The sequence below is a fragment of the Pantherophis guttatus genome, chromosome 1, assembly GCF_059756535.1.
Source record: "Pantherophis guttatus breed Tessera chromosome 1, ASM5975653v1, whole genome shotgun sequence".
In the NCBI taxonomy this organism is placed as follows: domain Eukaryota; kingdom Metazoa; phylum Chordata; class Lepidosauria; order Squamata; family Colubridae; genus Pantherophis; species Pantherophis guttatus.
The window spans coordinates 259,152,984-259,177,178 of NC_142063.1; the positions used below are offsets into that span (position 1 = coordinate 259,152,984).

A 24,195-nucleotide genomic window follows, 5' to 3' on the forward strand; every position below is an offset into this window, starting at 1 on the left:
AAACAGCAGAAATAATAGGCAGATAGATGAAAAGAGAAGCTCTAAATACTATATCTTTTTTTAAAGAAAAGTATTCTGCAGATAACTAATTATTTTGTTTCCTTTCTGTACCCTTTTCAATTCTGCATTTTATGAAATACAGTTACAAAAAATGTAATTTTGATACTGTATTTCTTTAGTAACCCATAATGTTTAAATATATTCCTAGCTTTTAACTTAGTTTTCATTTTTCCAGTCAAATAAATTTTAATTTTCTGGTTTAAGAACTATTAAAGGAAATCAACTTAGTAAGTAGATGCTTAGCTGAAGCATGTAAAAATCAAATGTACTTCTTTCAATGTGAAAACATAATGAATAACACATAATTTGCCACTTCTTAATGGATTCTTCAACCACTACCTGCACTCTACTTAATAATAGCTTATGAGTAGTAATAAAGTTATATTTCTTCCAAAAGAGGAAAATCAAATTATCAGTCACTAAAATACTGTAGATTTAATATTTGAACATTGTTTTCTAATGTCCATCTCTTCTCTTTGCTGTATCCCACCAATGTTTGGTGTTCTCTCTTGACCATGATGACCCTCTTGTCTTTTCGTCTGGCATAATTATGCCAAATTATTATATGTATGTATGTATGTACTGTATGTATGTATGTATGTACGTATGTATGTATTTAACCACAAAGTTGTACTTTGAGAATCTCACCTCAGAACAGTTTAGAGTCTTTCCAGCTTCTCTATTGAATTGAAGACAGGGATGGGCAAGAACTGTTATGGATGGCAGAAAGATCCAATTTGTCTTCTCATCTGCAACCATAGCAGCTCACTTTGTGATTTTCAGCCCAACCTACCTCATAGTATTGTTGTGAAGAAATATAGGAGAATGGTGCACTATGTAGGTATGTGCCTTGAGTTCTTGAACAAAGATGGGAGCCAGTTTGGTCTAGTGGTTAAGGCACCAGGCTAGAATTTAGAAGACCATGAGTTCAGCTACTGCCTTAGTCATGAAAGCCATCTGAGAAACTTTGGGCCAGTCACTCTCTCTCAGCCCAATTCACCTCACAGGGTTGTTGTGTGGGAAATATAGGATGATGAAGATGTGTTGGATATGTTAGTTGCCTTGAGTTATTTATAAAAATAATAAAGGCAGGATATAAACAAACTAACAAATACAATTTTGATATAGATATTTGTATGTGTATGTTTGAGTACTAGAAAAGGGACACATAAAAAATTCCTTCATGAACCTTAAAAATTGTTGCCTCTTTAAAAGCCACAGGATGAATTAATTCCTTGCTGCTGCATTGGGGTGGGGGAAGATATTCCAGACTGGTTGGGAAACTGTTACAGAACATTGAAAATAAAAGATAATGTGGCTGAAGTAGCAGCCAGTAGCCATGAATCAGCCACACTTTCCCCAAATGTTATGCTCTTGGGAATCATGGGATCCAGATTTTGTACACATTCTAAAAGTTAGCCCATTTGAGATACCTAGATTCAAAAAATGTGATCTTAGGATGCACCATTTCTCCCAAGTAAAGATCATGAAACAGGAGTTTTCGCAGTATGCAGATATTGAATATAAACAGCAAAACGGTCTTCCGTGTGAGAATATTTAGCAAACTGTACTACATAACATTCATAGCTAAATGAAAGGAGGCTGTTGACCTTCATTTGCTTCTCTTTGAAAATTAGCTTATTGGGAAACTATAAATTTCGTCTGCTCTCTAGTATTAGGAGTCTCTAAAGAGGGCTGTTGCCATAGCACATCCATTGTGTAGCCATCATTCTAGCCAGGTAATTTGCGGAAAATGTAATCAAGTTGGCTTAAACAAACTTAATTGTGTGGCCTCTAGTGTTTGCTGTACACCTGAGTTGCTCCTATGTCGAATTTTTTGTAGTTGGATGGTTTATACTCTTTCTTGATAATCACTTCAGCGGCAAAACCTGCAGCACATGGATAGCATTACGCATCACTCTTCGTAGTCATGACACCTATACAGGAAAGGATACAAAGGGACCCAAGGAGAGGTTGAAATGAGAGGGTAAAGAGAGTGGAAATATATTTATAGTGTATCTAACTGGGTAAAGTCAAGAGAAAGATGTTATCCCAACAGAAATAACTGAAAATTATATTGAATACAAACTAGTTTTTAAGTACTGCAGTAACGACTTTTTGTATTGTATAAGTATTTCAAAACAAATACGTTTAAAAAGAATGTAATACAGGCAGTCCTCAACTTACGACCACAATTGAGCTCAAAATTTCTCTTGCTAAGTGAGTCATTTGTTAAGTGAGTTTTGCCTCATTTTATGACCTTGAAAGAGAGGAGAAACAATGGGAAATATAGGGCAGAATAGGAGAGTGCAGAATTTTAAAATACAAAAGAAAGGAGGAAGAAGGGAAAACAAAAGGCAAAGAAGGAAAAGAGGGTGGAGGAGAAGAAAAATATTAAAAACATAAATGATTACACTGGGATTTAGAATGGAAATATAAGAAAGAGGGAAAAGGATGGGAAATAAAGGGCAAAGATGTTATGATTTTAAGATACAAAATATTAATAATGAAAAGATATGAAAAAGGAAAAGAAAAGTAGAAACAAAGGAAAAACTGTAATAAATGTCACATGCTCAATAATATTGGAGGTTTATAGAATGATAAGTTTTAACAATATGAATAAACCAGTTGGGGGAAATTTCATATTTGGAATATCTTAAACTATATATTTGAAACATAATTAAAAAGAGAAAAGAAGACAAATTAAGAATATTTTAAGAATTAATTGGATTGGGTAAAATGAGAAAGGATTAAGATGCGCTTTATAAATATATATCTGAATAAGGGGGAATATATCGTTAAGATGTTTTGAGAAATATATTTAATGATTGAAATTGAATGTAAAACTGAATGAAATTGAAATGATAAAAATGATTTAAATGTTATACTTGCAAGAAGTAAAGCAGAAAAAATATATTGGTAAAAGTAAAAAAGATAAGAGATTAGAAAAGTGTTTGAGTAAAGATTTGAAGGAAAAAAGAGAATAAAATGAAATATATTGTTAATAATTAAAAAGATAAGGGATCAGGGCTGCCTGAACTCCACAATGGAAAACATTAAATTGAAAATGAATACAGCAATAGAGAGAGATGAAGGAATTGGAAGGGAGGAGGGAGGAGAGAGAGGGATGGAAGAGTAGGGAGGAAGGAAGGGAAGGGAAAGTAGAGTAGGAGAGAAGGTAAGATAGGGAGGAAGAGAAGGAGAAGGAGAAGGGAAGGGGAAATAGAGAAGAGAAGAAAAAGGTGGGGAAATAAAGTTGGAAGGAGAAGAGGGAGGGGCTAGGTTTGAAGAGAAAGATTGCTGTATGATAAAAAAAAGATGAAGTGGAAGAAAGGGATCTCTGAACAAACATATATAAATATATTAAGAAAAAGAATGAATTGTTTATAAAAGAAGACAAGTATGTATAGATATTAAAGTTAGAATTTAGGGATAAATTAAGAAGATGTTTATGTATGCAAGTATAGAAATACTGAGGTATATTCCAAAAAAGGAAAGGGGGGGAAGACGATATTGACAAAAATTGTAATTGAGTAAAATGTATTTGAATTCGACTAATTGTATAAGATAAGAAACGACCAACACTCTGTTCAAAAAAAAAAGAAAGATGTGGGTGAAGATGGGAGAGGAGAAAAGAAAAAAGCCAATAAAACTTGTTTTTTTAAAAAAAAAAAGAAGGAAAAAGAATATTGGGAAAGGTTGCTTTTTGAAATTTCAGTGATAAGGAATCAAATGTACATTACACTAAGTCGTAATGCGTTGGGTTGCTTTTTTGGCTTTGCAAGATCAATTAATTCCTCAAGGGATAAATCATGCTATTATGTTCCTCCTGGTAGACTATCCCATCCCTTATATATTGTCAGCTGGCCAGTGTCTATGCACTGACAGATTGCTCTGCTGCTAAATTACTGAAATAATTCAACACCTTTGACAGAGTATGGGGAAGAGCCAAATTCAATGTTCTTATTTAATTCTTGACATCTCTAGAGGAGAGGAGGGGGAGAGTAAAAAGAGAACTTGAACTATGAAATGTTTTTACCTGAGAGATAAGCTCTCAGCAAGCATTAACTGTATCAGTGGACTGATGGTCTGACAATAAAAATGCCCTCCCCCAAGGAAAACACATATAAATTGTTATATGTAAATTGTTTACAGAATAAATAATCTTCACATTATTGTTTTGTAGATTGTCCCAATGGAAGTTAATTCTGCCAGCTTTTTTGACCAAAATTTCCATACTGAAGTGAAGGAAATGCTTTCTTAATGAATTTCTTAATGAAAGGCTCATTTATGCAGATGAAGCAAGAGACTTGTGGCAATAGGATTAATTATGTTTTTAAAGTAGATGGCTTTGGGTTTTAAAAGCATCTGGCAGTTTCAAGCTTGCCATCAGTGGCCTTTCAATTACCATAATTGCATTCTTGTTTCCATCTATAGATTTTGGGATTTCTCCAAGCCTGACCCTCTGCTTGAAACTGTGGAGCATCATACGGAGTTTACTTGTGGACTAGATTTAAGTTTGCATGATTCGGGTCAGGTAAGAAAATAAGAAAACACAATTTTTTTTTAATGTGAATGTAAACCCAGTTGAAATATGGATTATGCATAGCGGCTCTTTTGAAATCTGAAAATTTATGTAAGAATATGGAAAAATAAAACAAAAAATCAACCATCAACAGATTCCTTCAGTTATCTGTCAGTCAGCATTTCATGCTGCCCTAAAGATTTTAACTAATTCAGCATTGATTGTATATCCTTGTAAAGACAACTGAGCTAAAAAAGTTGAATAATTGTGTCTTTCCTTTTTGATTGCTACTTTTTTGTCATTTTCACTGAGTGCTGAACTATTTGTTTTTTTCCACTTTATAGAGAGACAATTTTACTTTTATTTAATTCCTCCCTTTCCTTTTCTTCAAGATCCAAAGGTCTTGTCATTCTTGTCATCCTTTATTAATTTCAGCTGATTCTAAATGTTGCTTTTTTGATACTATTTCTACAATCTAGACTACTGTATATAATCATTTTTAGTGATTTATGTCTCTTTCCAACTCCTCTACATGTCCTTTGTGACTTTCAGATTTTCACTAAGTCTTTCTCATTAGAATTGCTTCCAGTGATGTTTTTCATATAGTAAAACAAGTTACCAGATTTTGATACATAGACAAGATTTATGTCCTGATGCCTCCACAAAATAATAAATTAAATCTATTTTGTATCCCAAATAGTCTAGGTGATTAATTAAATTTATTATTTTCATCAACTTACATATTGATAGGTAAAAAAATGTTAGTTACAAATTTTGCATTGATTTATGTCATTTGCATGCATACTTAACAGAAGTAACAAAAATCATATACGTTAACACAAATAACATTAATTCAGATGTCACATAGCTGGTTGAATCAGATAAGCCTGACTCCAAATGGTTTGCTACATTGGGGTTTTGCAGTAATGTATCTTTTTAAAGAAAAAATTCTCATCTTTATTGGGGTCACTTCTCCATCAGCTTCTGTTATTAATGTATTTTACCTGTTCTGATTTAATTAAATATGATTTCTTAAAATATAAGTAATATAAATGTCTATGGAGTTTTTCAGTCATCCAGGTCACGATTATCCCAAAGGTACTTTTTTCAAGAGGCAACTGGACTTTCTGGTTTTTCTTTGAAGATGTTTCGCTTCTCATCCAAGAAGCTTTTTTAGTTCTGAGTGGATGGTAGGGAATGGAAGGATTTATATTCCTTGTAGACAGCTGGTCATTTGCAAGTGGGCCTTCATCAAATCTCAAAAAATAGCTTACAGGAGCTCCTCCAAAAGAGACAACAAAGAGAACAATAAACAAAGCAATGTTGTCATTCCATACATTGCAGAAATATCAGAAAAGCTCAGGATGATCTTCAGGCAATACAACATAAGGCAGAAGCTTGTCCACCCAAAGAATAAAACACCCAGACACAAACTGAGCAACGTGGTATATGCAGTACAATGCAGTGAGCCATGTGCAGATCTATACATCGTGGAAACAAAACAACCACTTTATAAATGCATGGCACAAGATAGGAGAACAAACCCATCAGGACTAGATTCAGCAGTCCATCTGCATTTAAAAGGCAAAGGCCGCTCTTTTGAAGACAGCAAAGTCCACATTTTGGAAAGAAAGTACCACTGGTTTGAAAGAGGGTTCAAAGAGGCCATCTATGTCAATTTGAACAGCCCTCTCTCAACAGAGGAGGAAGGATATGACATCATCTATCTCCAGTCTACAACACAGTCCTTTCAACAGTTCCAAGAAGGCTCCACACCCATTTGCACTACTCAGGTGACCTTGATGACACAAATAAACTTCCAGGTGGCCTGTGACTAGCAATGACTCACTAAAAATGACCAACTGTCTACAAGGAGTATAAATCCCTCCATTCCCCACCATCCGGTCAAAGCTGAAGAAGCTTCTTGGATGAGATAATAATAATAATAATAATAATTTTATTTCTATACCGCCCTTCTCCCGAAGGACTCAGGGCGGTGTACAGCCTATTTAAAAACACAAAAAACACGACAACAATTTAAAATTTAAAATCATTAAATAATTAGGCTCCAATTAAAATCCCAGAAATTTAAAATACCCCAATTTAAAACGTTATGTTAATAACCCTGCTTGGCGGAACAACAGGGTCTTCAGAGCGCAGCGAAACACCCGGAGGTCCGAAATCTTTCGTATTTCGGGGGGCAGTTCATTCCACAGGGCTGGAGCTCCCACAGAGAAGGCCCTCCCCCTGGGTGTCGCCAGCCGACATAACTTGGCTGATGGCACCCGGAGGAGACCCTCTCTGTGGGAGCGGACTGGTCGGTGGGAGGCTATTGGTGGCAGAAGACGGTCTCGAAGGTACCCGGGTCCTATGCCATGGAGCGCTTTAAAGGTGGTAACCAACACCTTGAATCGCACCCGGAAGACCACTGGGAGCCAGTGCAGCTCGCGCAGGAGGGGTGTCACGTGGGCGCAACGGGTTGCACCCATAACCACCCGCGCGGCCGCATTCTGGACCAGTTGGAGCCTCCGAGTGCTCTTCAAGGGGAGCCCCATGTAGAGAGCATTACAATAGTCCAACCGGGAGGTGACAAGGGCGTGAGTGACCGTGCGCAAGGCGTCCCGATCCAGGAAGGGCTGCAACTGGCGAATCAGGCGAACCTGATAAAAGGCCCCCCTGGCCACGGCCGTCATGTGCTCTTCTAAAGACAGCCGTGTGTCCAGGAGGACACCCAGATTGCGAGCCCTCTCTGTGGGGGGCAAAGATTCACCCCCAATAGTCAGCGATGGCACCTGCTGACTATATCGGGGCGGATGTGAAATGTCTTCAAAGAAAAACCATATAAGTAATCTACTTAATTATGTTTTTTTTAAAATATCATTTAATATAACGATCCTCCCAATATTACAGGATCACTTTCTCCCAGCATGTTTAGTTTTCTCATTTCCTCAATTAAGTCTTCCTTGTTAGTTATTCTGAAATCAAGTGTAGATGACCTTCTTTCCTTCTAGCATTCTTTGAAGAAAATTTTTTTGACAAGGCAGATTAGGGACTTCTAGAAGGAGTATGTTTAGCAGAATCTGTATCCAAACTTACGTAACCTGACTCTACCCTCCCTCTAGAAAAACCCATTCCCACAAAAGCTTTTCCTAAGATCAGAGGTGTCTGCCAATTGACATAGGTCATGATCTGTTCCATGGGTGAAAGGACCCCCCTCCCAAGTGTTCAACTGCTTGTCTCCTTCCCTTTCATACTCTTGTGCCACAGCCTGTGCCATTCAGCAGCGTATTCTGGTCCTTCAGCTTAAATTGGCAGAAAAACGAGCTTCTGTCATTCTCATTATGAAGCCATTTCTTTGACTTCATCCCACACTTATCTGCTAATATGTTTTTTTTTAAGTGTTGACCGATGTATTATATATTTTAATTGTGTTCTCGGAAAATAGTGTTTGTCTCTTAACTTGTTTAATGGAACAGATGTAATATCAGTCCATGAATCATTGTACCTTGAAAGAAATGCAAGCATTTATCAGATTATGTTCCCTGCAGGTTTGTTAGCCATCACTAAATATAAGAGGAAAAAATGAAATCACATTCTATTTGTTGTGCCAGTAATGCAAACATTCTTGGGGCTGCAGTAAAATAATAGGATCAACAAAATGAAAAATACTGAGCCTCCTATATTTCAAGTATGTCAATCCCCCCAAATATAAGTAAATTACATTAAACACACTGTATCGGAATAGATCAGATCAGGAAATAATGGGTTTTACAATATTTGTTTTCAATAATCCCTTAAATTAATCTCTACTAAATTTATAAATCTACATGCTGTTCACAAGTATTAGTATCAGGCAACACTTTAGAACAAAAGTTGACAACTTTTCTATGGTTAAGGGATGAATATTAATGGGAATGACATTTGAAAATTGATAAGGAAATGAGGGCTTATGCATAGGGTATTTTGCTGTTAAAAATAAGTATAATTAGTGGCAAGTTTAAACTTCATATTAACCATGCTGTTGATATTTAGCAATGTGCTGTGGTGGAAGTTCCTTAAAACAGAACTACAGAAGTTGTGGCTAGTTCACAAGTCACCTCTTTTTTTAAAATAGGATGGTTACATAATATACTTAATGTCAATATATTGTAGTAAACTGACTGCACTAATTATCTCAATAAACTATAATTGTACATACTCATTATGTTTGGAAAAGATCGGTCTTTTTAAATTTCTCCTCTATTTTAAATTTTAATCAGATTTACGACTTCTGTGTTTGAATATCCAAAGGTTTGGTTCCCCCCCCATCTTTCGTCCAATGTCTTCTGTGTTGATAAAATATATAGATTTTTAAAAATTCAGACATTTGTTGGAGACATGAATGAGGCAGGGCACTTTCAAACTCTCATTAAAAATAAGGGCAGTAGCATATTTTTAAATCATATTTGGGAGGTGCAGCTCTTCTGAGATTTTTTTTTTCTCTTACAAACATTTTGCTACTACTGAAACATCATTTGAATTTTTATATAGCATAATTTTGCTCATCTAAACTGAATGGTTGAAAAGTTCTAGCTCTTGCTTTAATGCCAAATTCATTTCTTTACTTGATTGAATATATTACTTTGAAGATATAAAGAAGTGAGGAAGTATTGCTTAAGGCACAAAGGTCTTGAGATTAGGGTATTTTGGCTCTGCTTGAGTAATAAGGCTAGATAGTGTTCGATTCGAATGTGAAGAAAGAAATGACAAGTCTGAGGTTCCTTTCTCTATTTCTATGCCTAGTTATCATCAAGTCTTCCACACTACCAGTGCTAGGCTCACATATGTAAATGAAAGCTTTCTGCTGAGCAAGACTTTTTCTGTAGCTCTTGTCTGCCTGAAAACAGGATTAGGTACTTAGAATAGGCAGAAAGAACATTGTGAAAGTTCTTTCAAGAATGAATTATAATTCAGTTTTCTTAATTATAATGTTGCCATTTCTTAAAAGGAAAACATAATAAGAATTTTTTTCTTAAGCGCTGAAGGATGAGATACTTACAAATACTGTATACATATGTTGCAGTTTGCAAATCATATTGTCGAAAAGCTTCTTTGAGATTAAAACTTAAGTTACAGGTTTACATTGAAATTCTTTTCCTATGGCAGTGGTTGGTCTTAGTAGAGAGCAGAACTGGAGCCCTCCCAGTAAGTGGTGAGTTACATGCAGTATTTTATGCCTCAACCCTGCTTCAAAGATCATTTTGAGATGAGCCTTTGTTAGCGAAGCTGAAATTAAACTGATTGTATTTGTGAACTGAAAACCAGAGTCTTCAGAATATGTGAATGATGCAGAACTTCTTAATAACAATGTAAAGCTCTTTAGTAGATTGTAGTACCTTTTAACTTTGTATCTATCTAATGGAGATGAGCTTTTACCAAGGGGACTTTTGTGGATGGGTTTAGGTGGACTTTTGAAGTGGGAGGGAAGGTGGTTTTATATTTGCAGAGTAAAGGCAGCCATTGTTTAATGGGAACAGATCATATTCAAAAAAGAAAAGTTCTTCTGCTTCCATTAGGAGATTTTGGAAATATAAGTGAGAAGCACAACAATACACACTATATAATATATAATTATTATATAATATTTTATATAGATAGATAGATAGATAAAAATATATATTTTTAAGGAATGCGGTGGCCCAGTGGCTAAGACACAGAGCTTGTCGATCAAGAAGGTCGGCAGTTCATCGGTTCGAATCCCTAGCACCGTGTAACAGAGTGAGCTCCTGTTACTTGTCCCAGCTTCTGCCAACATAGCAGTTCGAAAGCACATAAAAATGCATGTAGAAAAATAGGGTCCACTTTGGTGGGAAGGTAACAGCGCTCCGTGCGCCTTCATCGTGTAGTCATGCCAGCCACATGACCACGGAGACGTCTTCAGACAGCGCTGGTTCTTCGGCTTAGAAACGGAGATGAGCACCGCCCCTAGAGCTGGTAACGACTAGTATGGATAAACCTTTACCTCTACTTATATATTTTTAATCTGTCTTTCTCAACTTTGTGAACTTTAAAGATGTGTAGATTCCCAGAATTCCTCCAGTCACCACCCTCTAAAGTTCACAAGGTTAAAAACCACTGTTATATCTTGTAGGCACTCAGTATCAGTCTCTGTACATCTTTATCTTCTCTTCCCTATCCTGTTTATTTTCCACCTAACCCCATCCTCATCTTGTTTTTTTTATTATGTCTCTTTCCTTCCTTTTTCAATATAGCCATCCCTTGGTCACATGTGTCCCACAAGGATGCCTATTCAAAATGTAATAGATATAGAGAGATACAATGAGTTTAGGACATGTTTGTAGATGCTAAAAAAAATTTCCATTGAAAAAATGAATAAATATCAACCAACATCTAACAGATTTTTGTTTTCTCCTTTTTCAATCCCAAAGATGGTCATCAGTACTACTAGAAATGGCTTTGACCAACAAAGTAAAACTATAAGTTAATTAACCAACTGAGGATCTGTTGGGGAACTAACTTAACTGGCTAATGGAAACTAGCCTTACTAATGAACAAAAATTGAAGAATTTTCATCATAATTAAAACTGAACATAGGAGAATAGTCTTCGTTAGCCTGCATACTTACCTAGTTCATATGCCTTATTTTTGGAGGAGGGAAGGGAAGCTTAATTCATTTGTTGCAAACAAATTTGCCAGAGGATTGCCATAACCCAGTAACAGAGATACATTTGATGCTCTGCCATGGAACATTCTGACCCTGAAATATATTATTCTGATTTTGGTTGTTGCAAATATTTTGGAAGTGGTCCATCTTTGAAGTGGGTTGGCTCTTGTCATCAGAGCATTGTCAGAATGGCATATTTCAGGATTTAACCATTTTTGGGAAACTCAGTGACCTGTTCCGTGATTGGAACTCCCTGTTCCAAAGTACAAAGCGTACTGCATCTCTTTGTGTAGTAGTAACATCCAGCCTTGAAGTGAGCAGCCACTCTTCTGCTTTGTACTGCTCTAGGAACTTCCCTTTAAGTAACACTATTGGAAGCTTTTTACTGGTAGGCTTTTTAAAATTATTATTTTGTCTTACTTGTTAGGATGGGAAATCATTCCAGGAAATGTACAGAGGTGTTATCTATTTAACTAGTTGTGGTTCTTACTATTTTGTTTCATAGTCAAGGATGCAAAAAGATGAAATAAAAGAGAGTACTACAAAATATGTAATACTCATTTAATGTAATACTCATTGCTGCTTTTGTTCAGTGAGTGATACGAGGAAAAAAGTTAATGCATCTACATCTCATTGGGTTTACATCTCTACCATTTTTAGCCTTGGGCAAGCTTTTGTTTATTTTATATGAAGAGGCAATTTGAGAAAGAAACTTATAAAGTCAAAATGGTATTACTCATGCATGTTGTTAAGCCATCAGCAGTCTTCGAGAAAAAAATCTCTCTCTCTCTCTCTCTCTCTCTCTCTCCCTCCCTCCCTCCCTCTCTCTCTCACACACACACTCACTCACTCTCACACACACACACACTAAGAGCTCCAGTTGTGCTGGGTATATTTCAATTACAACTCTATTTAACTGCAGGACTTTATAGGCTGCTCTACTCTGAGGAACGTACAGCTCCCCAAGTCTTTAATTTGGGTTAAAACAAATATATAAAAGTCAAAATTTAACTATAATTTAAAATATATGTCTGCTGACATTCTTTACAATTGTCTTAGAGAAACATGTAGAAATTATAACCCAAGAAAGTTGAAGATGTAATTCTGCCACTTTTCACAATACTATTAAATCTACTTAAATTGGCGCCATTCACAACTTGCACTATGGTACGTGTGCAAAAATATACTAAACAGCCCTTGAAGCAAAACAAAAGCAATTTATAGAATCACAATATATGAGAAGGTATCTATGGAAAGCTCTGCAAAACTTAGCTACTGGTGCTTAATTTAACATGTTCCTGTGATACCTAATTTAAAAAAACAGAAATAAAATAGATTTATGATAGCCCATGTATAATATGCTGATTAGTTAAAAAGTCCCTGATGCATGGTAATTATGCAATGCAAAGTCAATTAATTCATAATAATGTGTTAAGCAAACCACAATTTCTGAAACATAAGCAATCTATTAATCAGTCTTTAATCCTTTTAACAGCTGATTAGTAATTATAAATTCTGAATGTTATTTAGAAATTCACATAGTTAAATCATATAATGGCTTAATTACTCTCTTCATTGGAACTGCCTGTCTTCTAATCAGTTCCTTCCTACCTGCTGAAGGACTTGAAGGCTGGTTTATAGATAAAGTAGGTTATATAGTAATGGTGCTGAAATACATTGTATTTGTGGTTCAGTGTATGGAAGGGGATCCAACCTTTGTATTAGTACATTGGATGAGAAATATTATTGTTTCTTTATTTGTTTGGACATACCTATGTGACCTAACCACTGGGTTTTGTTTTTCTGAGTTTATTATATTCGTAAATCTGCTGAACCATCCTTTGCCCTTACTCTACAAGTATTAACACCGCTAGCTAGTTAGTCATAAATAAGTTCCATCAAAATGAAACAAATTAAACATAACTAATTTAAAATTCAAAGACTGGGGAAGAGTTAAATCATGATTGACAGTCCCAAGACAGGAATCTGAAACAACCCCAGAATCCTTAATCCATACTACAAGTAATCTAATTTATTCTAACAGACAAAGAAAAATAGCTCTAGACTATTTTTAGCAGAAAACAGTGTATAATCATATTTTATGGCTGATGAACATCAGTACCAGAAGCATTTCTTCTGGTACTGGTATAGCTCTGGTTGTCCTCAAGTATTTTTCAGAATTAAGGGAAGTTTTTCCAAAGTCTGATGTTCTGCTACTGCTTTCATTTTCCAATTCACTATTTTAAGCGGAAGCTATAAATCTGCATTTCTCTCACATGCAGAAGGAAAAATATGTTTATCAAATACATTAGATCCAGGTAATTTTGCTAATATACCGTAATGACAAACATTAAGTTTGAATTAGGACACTTGATAACATAATTTAAATTAAATGGTGTATTTATCTTTAAAGATGCTGAGTGGAATCCAGGTTTCATGCTGTATGGGTAACATAAAAGCTTTTAGGGATCTTTCAAATCAATTTTCCATGAGAGCCAGTTGGGGGTTAAGGCATCAGGCTGGAAAGAAGGAAACCATGAGTACTGGCCCTGCCTTGGGCACAAAGCCAATTGGGTGAGTTTGGACCTGTCATTTTCTCTTAGCCCGAGAAAGGAGGCAGTGGCAAACCCCTTCAGAAAAATTGCAGGGACTTGTCTCTAGTCTCCAAAAAATGGACACAGTTGAACAGAAAACAAGCAATATTGGTTGATGATTACATTTCAAGAGTTCACAGAATATTAACATAATTTATCAAAGTAATTTATCTTTTATTTGCTATTTTTTTCCTAGTTACATTTATATTTTTTTCATGTACTATCGGTAACAGATCTGGACTGAATTAAGCCAAAGATTTTTAGCAGCCTGCCTTGTGTAAATTGTGTTTGCTTTTCCTAAGATTGGTTGAAATAATAATTACTATACTTAAAATTTATTATTATTATATTCAGAAATTTCTGTGTGACATTAATTAAGACAGTCTCAGGTGAAAAGTCCCCAGGGATTTTGCAGATGGTATTTTATTTATTGTTTCCTCTTGGCAGTTGAGTGTTTGTTTTGTGAACTCTAAATATGCTGTCTGCAGGTGTAGTCTACTGTGGGTGATCATTATAGAGCTATCAGTTGATCAGGGAAAAGAAATCATGAATAGAAAACTAGATAGGCTGCATCACACAGTTATTTATGTTTTAATATTCAACCTTTTTTCTCAGCAAACTGCAACTAATTGAATAGAAGTTCAGTGAGAATAAAACCTTTGTTTTGCACTTTTGAAAATGTAGTAAATAAGCGGGAGATTAGTTTGGGTTTAGAGTAATATAATGTATGGTTACAATTATTGCAGGTTTTGTTAATGTTGAATTAACATGTTGAAACATCTTTTCACACATATAGATATTAAGTTATAATTAACTTGATCCAACTACAAATATTTTTTTTAAATCTAATTTATATACTCATCTTTTTGTTGTTATATATGTCTTTGTATGCTGTTATTATGTTCCAATATTTTGCTACAGAAGCTTAATTGCATTACCAGATTTAATGTATTTTATGCTCTTTTTAAGCAGTGCATTTTTCCTGAAACTAATTCTAATTTACTTTGGAATAATTTAATATAAATTGTGAGTTTTATTTATTTAAAAACATTATTAAATACATTTATAAACTGTTAAAAATCTACTGATACAATAAAAACGATTAAATCATCATTATGTACTATAAAAGTAGTGAAATCAATTCCTGGAAAACTTAAATTAAGTTTTTAACTGTTTTGGACCACTTGACAGTGTAACGTTATGTTTATGTATGGTTAGTTAGTTTTTTAAATATTTATCTAAATGACATAAATGAAAATATTTAGAATGCAATTTTGTTATTTATTTATTCAAAATTGTTTTAAACTTTATATGTGTTGGCTTTATACTTAGTAGTATTGCAGGGGCAAAATTACCACTGCAAACATATAAATTATATTACATGAATATTTTTTGAATGCATATTATTTCTTGTCCTAAATTGTGTTTGTTCTCCATAGGTGGCTGACTGCGCTTGGGATGAAACTGTGAAGATCTATTATCCATCTTCATTGGTAGTTCCTGCTTAGAAAGATTTCTCAATTGCAAAGAACTGATTTATAAGAAATTATTTTTGTTTTTCTTGGGCATCTGTCATATTATGCCTTACTAACAATATTAGATTTTAATATGAGCTTCAAAGTTTCAAACGTGATTAAGGACAGATTCATATAACATCTTGCACAGAACCTGGACTGAATCAGCAAAATGATCACATGCTATGTACAGAATATACAATTATGTAAATTATGAACAGGCAACCTAATAAATTCCAAATGTTTTAGTCTATAGCTTTTAACAGTCCCAAATAGCATGATTATTGCCAAGAGTTAGTGGAAATTGTATTCCAAGACATATGGAGGGCACTATAACACTATTCCTGTTGTAAATATTAGGTACAGTGTAGGAACTGTGTCTTATATTTATAAGAGTTAAAAATACAAATTTTATTGCAGTTTAAGTATTCTCACTGTTGCGATGTAGAATTTATCGTAAAACAATGTATCAGCATTGAACTGAGTTCATTATGGAATTTCTGTACAATAATGTATTTATAATATGGCACATAGTTTTCACAGTTGATGGTTTTACAGTCTGAGTTTTATCTTTCTTTTTGTTTGTAAGACAAATTCTATAATTTTCTTGATCAAATTTAATACATTTTTAGATTCTGTTGTTTTGAATTAAACTATGATTGAACTAAAATTACCAACTTCTGAAGGAAAAATGAACATGACCTTAAGGCCAGAATCCAGACAAACTAGAAGGAAGGGCCAAAATGCCTAAGACAAAAAACAGTTGGTATCCAAGTAGTAAAGTTACTTTCTATGTTTAGTATTTACTTGTTACAAAGAAATAATTTTTTATGTGATGTTAAACATTGTGCATATTTACTAATGAGAATAAGTAAAACTAAGTTATCTGTTTCAAAACTCAGTTGATTAATCCATGACAGATAATTTAAACTCCCCACAAAGCAAACTTAGCACTGATTTAATGTTGTCACAGTATGTCTTCTAACAGTCAACTAAACTATTTTTAAAAAGTTATCCATTGCATATTTTTCTTTTTTGTACCATATATAAACTGAACGTTTATGCTGATCAGCTTCTGACAACCTGATATCATCTAGTTATGTATCTTACCAATACAGTTTCTCTCAGCCATCTTACCAAAGATGGTGGGAAGTTTAATACGACTCAACTGGAAGATGCTAAGTTGTAGAAAGTCAACAAACATCTCCTAACAAGAAAGCGTTACTCTCTGAAGCTCAATCCAGTCATATGTGTGGTACTACTTGTGAAGTATGGCAATGAGCTTTAATGTATTTCTGTGTATCCATATTAATACAGTCTGATTTTCTCCAACCAATTATATTAAAAATATAATTGATAGAAATGTGGGAGTAAAATTGGTTTTCATCTCCTTGATCAGAAATGAAGAAAAAGTCCAAGATTCCAAAGCAGCCAAATGTGTAGCCTATTGGCAAGTTGACATCTGTGCCAATTGTAACTAGAAGAGTGACAACATTTTCACAACTTCCCTTATAAACTCTATTTTTTGGCTCTCCACCAGTATACAGTAGCGTCAATTTTGTATATATTTTCATCCGCAATAACCTTTTATGCTGCTCATTAGCCATGTTGAATAAAGTTCATGGGAAATAGTCTGGACAGCCAGTGTGTCTGGAATAGAGTTTATTTAACTAGTTGAGCAGAGCTGAGAATCTATGCCTGTCCAGATAGTAGTATTGATCAGTGAGACTTGATTTTGGTGCTCTTAATGTTGAGACAAGATTTTTCACTATATGATGCAGCTTGTTGCTCAGTTTCTGCAACTCACAGAGGAGCTTGCCGTTTAAATACTTTAAATGTACATTTTAAAATTTGAGTACTTATGATTGATAACCTTTCATCCCTAGGTACAAATTTCAACACATATTAACTGCTGTAGAGACTTGTTCTTGCTTTGTTCAACTTTTAGGTTTGATTGATTATATGCCATCAGTTGGTGTCAACTTTTAGCAACTATGTAGACCTTCATATCTTAGGTGACCTAATGAAATTATATATTTTTGGTATATACTCCTATATACTATTGTGGTGCAGTGGTTAGAATGCAGTATTGCAAGCTAATTTTGCCGATTGCCAGCAGTTCGAGTCTCACCGACTCAAGGTTGACTCAGCCTTCTATCCTTCTGAGGTCGGTAAAATGAGAACACAGATTGTTGAGGACAATATGCTGACTCTGTAAACCGTTGTAATGCACTGTGAGGCAGTATATAAGTCTAAGTACTATTGCTATTACTATCTTTCTTTGCTTGACCCTTTCAGGAATGCTCCTCTGCCCCAATGACACATCACATAGAGGGGTGGGGATTAGTTTCTATATAAGTTTTCAAATAATCATATTTTTGGAGCAAGAGAAAAAATAAATATTAGTTTCTTTGTAGATTTGGTTTAATTACTGATTCTTTTTTGACCCTCAAGCATCCAACACACTTGTTTATAATTATCATAAAGGATAGATAAAATATAAGTATTTCTAGAAACAAAATTCTACAAATAGTTAATATGCATATAAGGAATAAAAAGGCACAATTTTGTGAAAAATGTTTCAGATCTTTAAAACCAAAATTTGATTACTATGTATCAATTTTATGTAAAATATAAATGCTTTTGTGTTTTTAAAAAGATTGCAGGAGGCTGAAGCATCACAAACACTTGTAAATTTTTTCAGCCAAGAAATTGCATAGAAATATGCAGATACAGATATTGCCTGTAGCTATTTTAATGCTCAAGTACAACTACCTATTTCCAGTATTAATACCACTTCCTTTTACCTCTTTCTCATGGAACACTGTATAAACAAGATATTACAGAAAATAGATCTAATGAAATGTTCTCTAAATTGTTTGTAAGAAAAGTAAATTACTGGAAAACAAAAATGGCAAGATTAAACCCTGTAGACTAAATGACTTAATAACTTGGCAATATCTGTTCTTTACATTCTATAGCTAGAAGAAAGTGTTTAAATTTAATTAGCCCTCCACCCTGATTTTCAACTTTTTTTGCTATAAACTGCTTCACCTTTATGTTTTCTTTCAATAATGAATAAATCCAATAAGAAATTTGCTGGTACTAAATAAATGTAATGTGTCCTTTAACAAACAATTTAAAAAATTACACTACAAACATCTTGCAACATAATACAAATATTTCTCCAGCACCAGTTACAGAAAATCAACTCTTAATTCTTCAAGCATAGTTCTTTTTTTCTTTTTTAATGCTGCAGCTTTTAAGGTTTTACTGCAGTAACTTCAGGTCTTTCAGTAGCATTCAAAAATAGTCTTTTAAATCAACCCTGTAGGTCTATAATCCTATTTCATATTTTCCTCACTACGTGCCATGAAAATGTGAGATTTATATGGAACTATTCAGAATGTTTATCACAGTATGCTTTTTTTAATTATTGTGAACACAGACTGAAGTTACTGTTCTTAGAAGGATTAATTCTTACAATGAGATTTTACCATTATGAACAGTCACTGAACAATCTATAAGATCAAAGGTATAGCATTTTGGTCTCCTAAATGAATAATCCATGATCCAGTTAATTCCATATTTCAGGCTCCCTTCAGGGGATGAACGTTGCTTAGTAGTGCACTAGAATATATTTGCTCAACAATTTGTTCGTAAGACTTAAGGCCCACATTGACTTGATTTCTTCCAGGATGTCACTGTCTACTGATCCTATCATTTCACTAACCTGCTGCCATCCAGTTGTTATAGGATTACCATTCATTGAAGGCAGGCAGGCGTAAGCAAGTACGTTTAGAATGTATATTTCCTGACTTTCCTCCAGGGAGCTTAAGAGAGTTATATGATTCTTCCCCCCACTCGCCCCCCCCTTTTCAGTTTAAGCTTAAATCATTAAGTGGGAATTTAAACTTATGCTTGTGTATTTAGTGGAATCTCAGCTGTGCTTACAAGTTAATATCAAGCTCTAAATTCCCTCTAATTCTTTCTGTTAGCTAGTCACTGCTTCTTTGATTAATTTTCACAGAAAAAAATCACCATCTTTGGTTCTGCTATTAAGAGCATTGAAATGATTTGGGTAGAGAAATCACAAAGTGTCTTGCTTTGGAAAAAAAAATACAAACATATTCCACCTATTTCACACACAATCCACATCTTTTATACCAAAGCAGCCTTCACTAAAGGACTTCATTCAGAGAAGGGGTGAAATAGGGAAAAATTGCTTGTATATGTAGATTGCTTTATACAATATACATGTGCTGAAAGATGTGCTGACAAAACCACCTCACTGCATTTTCTTTATGCCTCTTTATTTCTTTATTTGATATGATTTTTTGACCTATGCATATCTATTCAGTGGAGGACTATTTTGAAGATGAAATGAGTCCAGCCTGGAAAGTGTTACATCCATCTTCTGATATCTGATAGTGAAAAAATAATAATAATAAACCTCTTTAATGCAGGTGCTATTTTTTCTACATTTGGTTTTCCTCTTAGGAATCCAAATTATTTGCCCAGAAATTTTCCTATTTCTGATCTGTGGGTCACATACAGAATACAGATAGGAGAGATGATAAAATTGGACCTCCTGTAAAAGGGCACGGCTGGCAGGCTGATTGATTAGAATCACTAGACTGTAATAGGCTGTTGCAGGTCTAACTCTAAGAATGAAGGAGGGGGGGAAAGAATTGCAAAGGAACAATGGTGGGAAATGACTGGCAATCTATAATGGTCTATGGCCATTATAAATGATTGACTGATTGACAATGGCAATCCTTGTCTCACATTTTGTCAGTATTGCTTTAAAAGAATGATCATTTCTTACAGCCCCAATAAAGATCTTCAATGCCTATGACTTTTATTGAATGAATTCTAAAGTAGTGGAGGAATATACAGTAGGCTCTTTTGACCAACATGCCCTGTATGTTTAATTTTCTTTCTTCAAAATCACCATAAAATTTGAGGTTTCAGAATAAAAAAAGATTAGCAAACCTTTTAGTTGGTTCCTTAGTGCATTTTAATGGCAACGGTTTTGTTAACATCATAGAGTCCTGTTTCCATTCAAGATGTTATCTTCTTTCTGCTATATATGCCTCCAGTTCATAGTTTGCAACATTGCTATAAAATCTGACATCGTAATGATATCCAGAAAATGCTTTAGATATTTCTCTCAAACTAGTCAAAATAAATGGAAGCAAATCATAATGGTTGCCCCCACTCCCTCCCCTTATTAGGTATAGCTAATAAGATTTTGAAAGTCGTTTAAAATAAAACAATTAAAAACAATTTGAGTTTTAAAACCCAGTAAATACATCAGAAGCATGAAATGGCCTGCAGCATAATTGGAGAAAAACGGGATTAGAAAAGAACTAGAGCAAGTTGAGACCATATAACTAACTTTCTTTCTTTCTTTCTTTCTTTCTTTTTCTTTCTTTCTTTCTTCTTTTTTTCTTTCTTTTCTTTTATTTAAAGGGGCAATTGAAGCAAACAGCAATGGCAAGAGATGAAGTTCTAGATCTTACGATAAATCACCATTGTCAAATTCATACGGATTCTATCCAAGAGTTCTCAGCTTGAATATGTAATTGCTTATAGGCACACACTTAATTGCTTTGTTGTTTACAAGGAATGGTAATAGACCATGGACCATGGTTTGGGAAATGCTAGTTTGTGACATTTACGTCTGCCCTTGGAGCTACCTTTTGCAGAACCTCTTGCTGTACCTTCTAATTGAAATTAGGCCATTAGCCTGCTCTCCTGCTATGTATTTCCTGGCTGCTGAGATAGAACCTGTGTCAATACAGAGAGTCAGCCAAACCATACAAAAGGCAAAGAAATGGGGTTGGCAATGAGACAGTATCCTGGTACATCATCTGAGGGCAGCAGGAACAGAGCAGGCTAGAAACCAGGAGACCTCGGCATGAAAGTCACCCAACTGGGTGAACTTGGGCCAGTCACTCACTCTTAGCCCAACCCACCTCACAGGATTGTTATGGAGAAAATAGGAGGAAGGAGGAGTATTAGGTATATTCACACCACCCAGAGTTTTTTTGTAAAAAATATTAAAGGGATTAAAACAAAATAAAAAAGCATACTATATAGAACCTAGGATGCTCTCTGTCACCAACCATCCTTTGGGCACACAAGCACCATGCAAAATAAACACTGGGATGCATTTCTCTTACCATTTTTCTAAGAATGCCTCTAGGATGTAATAACCAAGCAGCATTATTACATATCAAGTTTATATTTTATTTTTAAAAAGTCTTCAAAACTCGTGGACAGCATGGGAATTTGTTGGCTTGTACAAGTATATTGGTATCTATAGGAGCTATGTTCTTTTAGGGGTTTTCGTTTAGATTGCCACCTGTGTTAATTTAGATCAGAGTTTCTCAACCTCAGCAACTTTTAAGATATGTGGACTTTGACCCCCAGAATTCCCCATCCAAGCATGCTAGCTGGGGAATTCTGGGAGTTGAAGTCCACACATCCTAAGGCTACTGTGGTTGAGAAACACTGATTTAGATGAACATGAACATTTCCCTCTTCCTTTCACTGCCATTCTATTCTCCACAACTGCTTTTAAATTCTTGAATAGGCAAATAATGAAGAAAAATGGACCAATCATCAGAGGGGGGAAAGGAATATGTAGTCCATATAGTTTTACATCTTAGGTGTTAACTAACCTCTGGACCACCAGAACAAAGTGCATCTTGATTCTTCAACTGTTTCTAATTTTATGGTGGAAAAGATAATATGTTTTGCATGTATGTATGTATAATCCTATTTATGTCTGCCCTAAATGCTATATCTGGCTCTTCCCACAGCCCTTAAACCTGTCCATCTCTTGGGCAGGGAAGTGCAACCCAAGGCTCTCTGCAAGCAAGCAATTCAGAGCTTTAGCAAGAGAGATCTACTCCTGCCTTCTGCCAAGGAGGCATTGTCTAGCACAAAATAGACCAGAGAGTGTCAGAAGGGGGTGGGAAAATGGGTCTCAGAATAGAACAACATTTTGGACTTTGCCCAGCCAACTGCTGGTGTCCAAAATTCATTTCACCAATAAATCTGTACGGATTGCGCCTACAGTTTCTTCCCAAAAACTGCTGCTTTGATCAACTGTCTCTCTGATTTGAAAGTCTTCGGAGGTGTCTGTACCTCTGTCCTGGCTGTCAAAGAAAATAGGACCATAAGGAGTTGAAAGAAAAGCTCATGAAGGCCTCTAGTTCAGTCAGAGGCAGCCTCGGTACCCTTCCAAGACCAGTTGCTAGGGGACAGGCAAGAAGAAGGGACGGTTGCCATTTGCCTTTTTTCAATTGCGAGCTTCCCCCAAGGAAGCACCGGCCAGACTAACCTTTGATCTCCCCATATGCTTGTGCAGGGAACCCCCTCTGCGCAATACCCCGGCAAACAGGCGAAAGATCAGGCTGCGCGTTGCCCACGAGAAAGGTCTCCCCGGGTTCCAAATAGTTAGCGAGGAAATGCGCTTGCAACCGTTAGACGTGTTGCAAAAGTGCAAGATTTTTCTTTTTTTTTAAGCCCGAGGGAGAATTGGACCATCTAAACCCTTAGCCACGCTTCTAGAACCATTCAGCGTCCACCCGCGAGCTCCTCGTTCCAGAAGAGCTGGCTTTGGCCAGGGCAGGACCTCTTCGTCGAGGAAGCGTCTCCATTTCCATCTTCTTAGGCGGCTGGTGGAACCGTGTCTCCAGTGTCAGTGGGTGTAGAGTCTGGGCTTCGGGTGCTGAGGTCCATGTGGCTTGGCCAACCTTTCCCCAACCTGGTGTCTTCTAGAGATCACGGGCTACCATTCCCAGTATGGCTGCTGAAGTCGTGTATTCTAGTCGTGTAAATTAGAAGTGACTCCGGAGCGTCGCCTGTCTGTGATTCGCTTCCTTTTACTACTGGAATACGATCTCTTTCCATCACTTCAGGGCAACTAATCTTTGCTCATTCCCTTTGCAGCGGTGTCTTCTTTTTTCGCCTTTTCCTTCCCCCCACCCCTTCCCCACTTTTAAGTGGGAAGTTATTTCGAAGAGTAATTTAGAAAGAGAGAGAGAGAGAGAGAGAGAGAGAGAAAATACCCTACATGCATAAAAGATTTGCCTAAGATTTGCTTCTCGCGCGCTTTGAGTACCTTCCTTGGGTCTTGCTACTTCCCCTCCAAGGGTTAACTCTCGCCGCTACTTTCGAAGCACCTGTTTCTTTAGCTTGCAGAAAACCGGCCAAGCCTCGGCTGGATCGATATTTGCATTTCCGTTAGAAGGACACTAACCCTAATTCACTTAATCAGGACGGATGGCCATTCCATTAGCAAATTGTGCGCGGAAAAGCATCCACGAGGAACCGAGTTTCCCCAGCTCGGTTTTCGCTTTGTTTGCAACCGCGCTCCTGCCGCGGAGGGCGAACCCGGGTGAGTGGGTTTTATTTTTTTTATTTTTTTTGTTCTGACGAGGCAGGGCAAGGCAACCGTCGAGTTTGTGCATTTAAATATACATATATATATTTAACACGTGGGGAGAGGGGGGGTCGCCCCACCCTCGGACCTTTTTTCAAAATTCAGCTCCCCCACTCCTCCTCTCCTTCCTTTTTCTTCCAGGAACAAAGCAGGTCCATGATTCATAACAGCCAGAACAATCTGAGCGGGTCAAGTAGGAAGCGTGGCCAATAACGCTCTTCCGATTGTCCCCATTTCATTAAGGTAATGGGAAGCGCCGGGGCACCCAGCCCCCCCTCTGCGTCAGCAACAGCAGCTGGGGGATCTGGTAGGCTGCCGGTGGCCGAATCTGCGGAGACATTTCCCAGCGGATCCTGCCCCCCCCCCCCACTGCCGCCCAC

General features: G+C 36.0%; 1 protein-coding gene across 1 annotated transcript in view; it reads left to right on the forward strand.

Moving 5' to 3' along the window:
• Positions 1-16,720, forward strand: part of PEX7 (peroxisomal biogenesis factor 7) — a 55,118-nt gene extending 38,398 nt beyond the window's left edge. Inside the window, exons 9-10 of the mRNA XM_034418888.2 lie at positions 4,498-4,597; positions 15,283-16,720. Of these exons, the coding sequence (XP_034274779.1) occupies positions 4,498-4,597; positions 15,283-15,351 (169 nt within the window). The 3' untranslated portion in view covers positions 15,352-16,720. The remainder of the gene's footprint in view (positions 1-4,497; positions 4,598-15,282) is intronic.
• Positions 16,721-24,195: the final 7,475 nt, after the last annotated feature.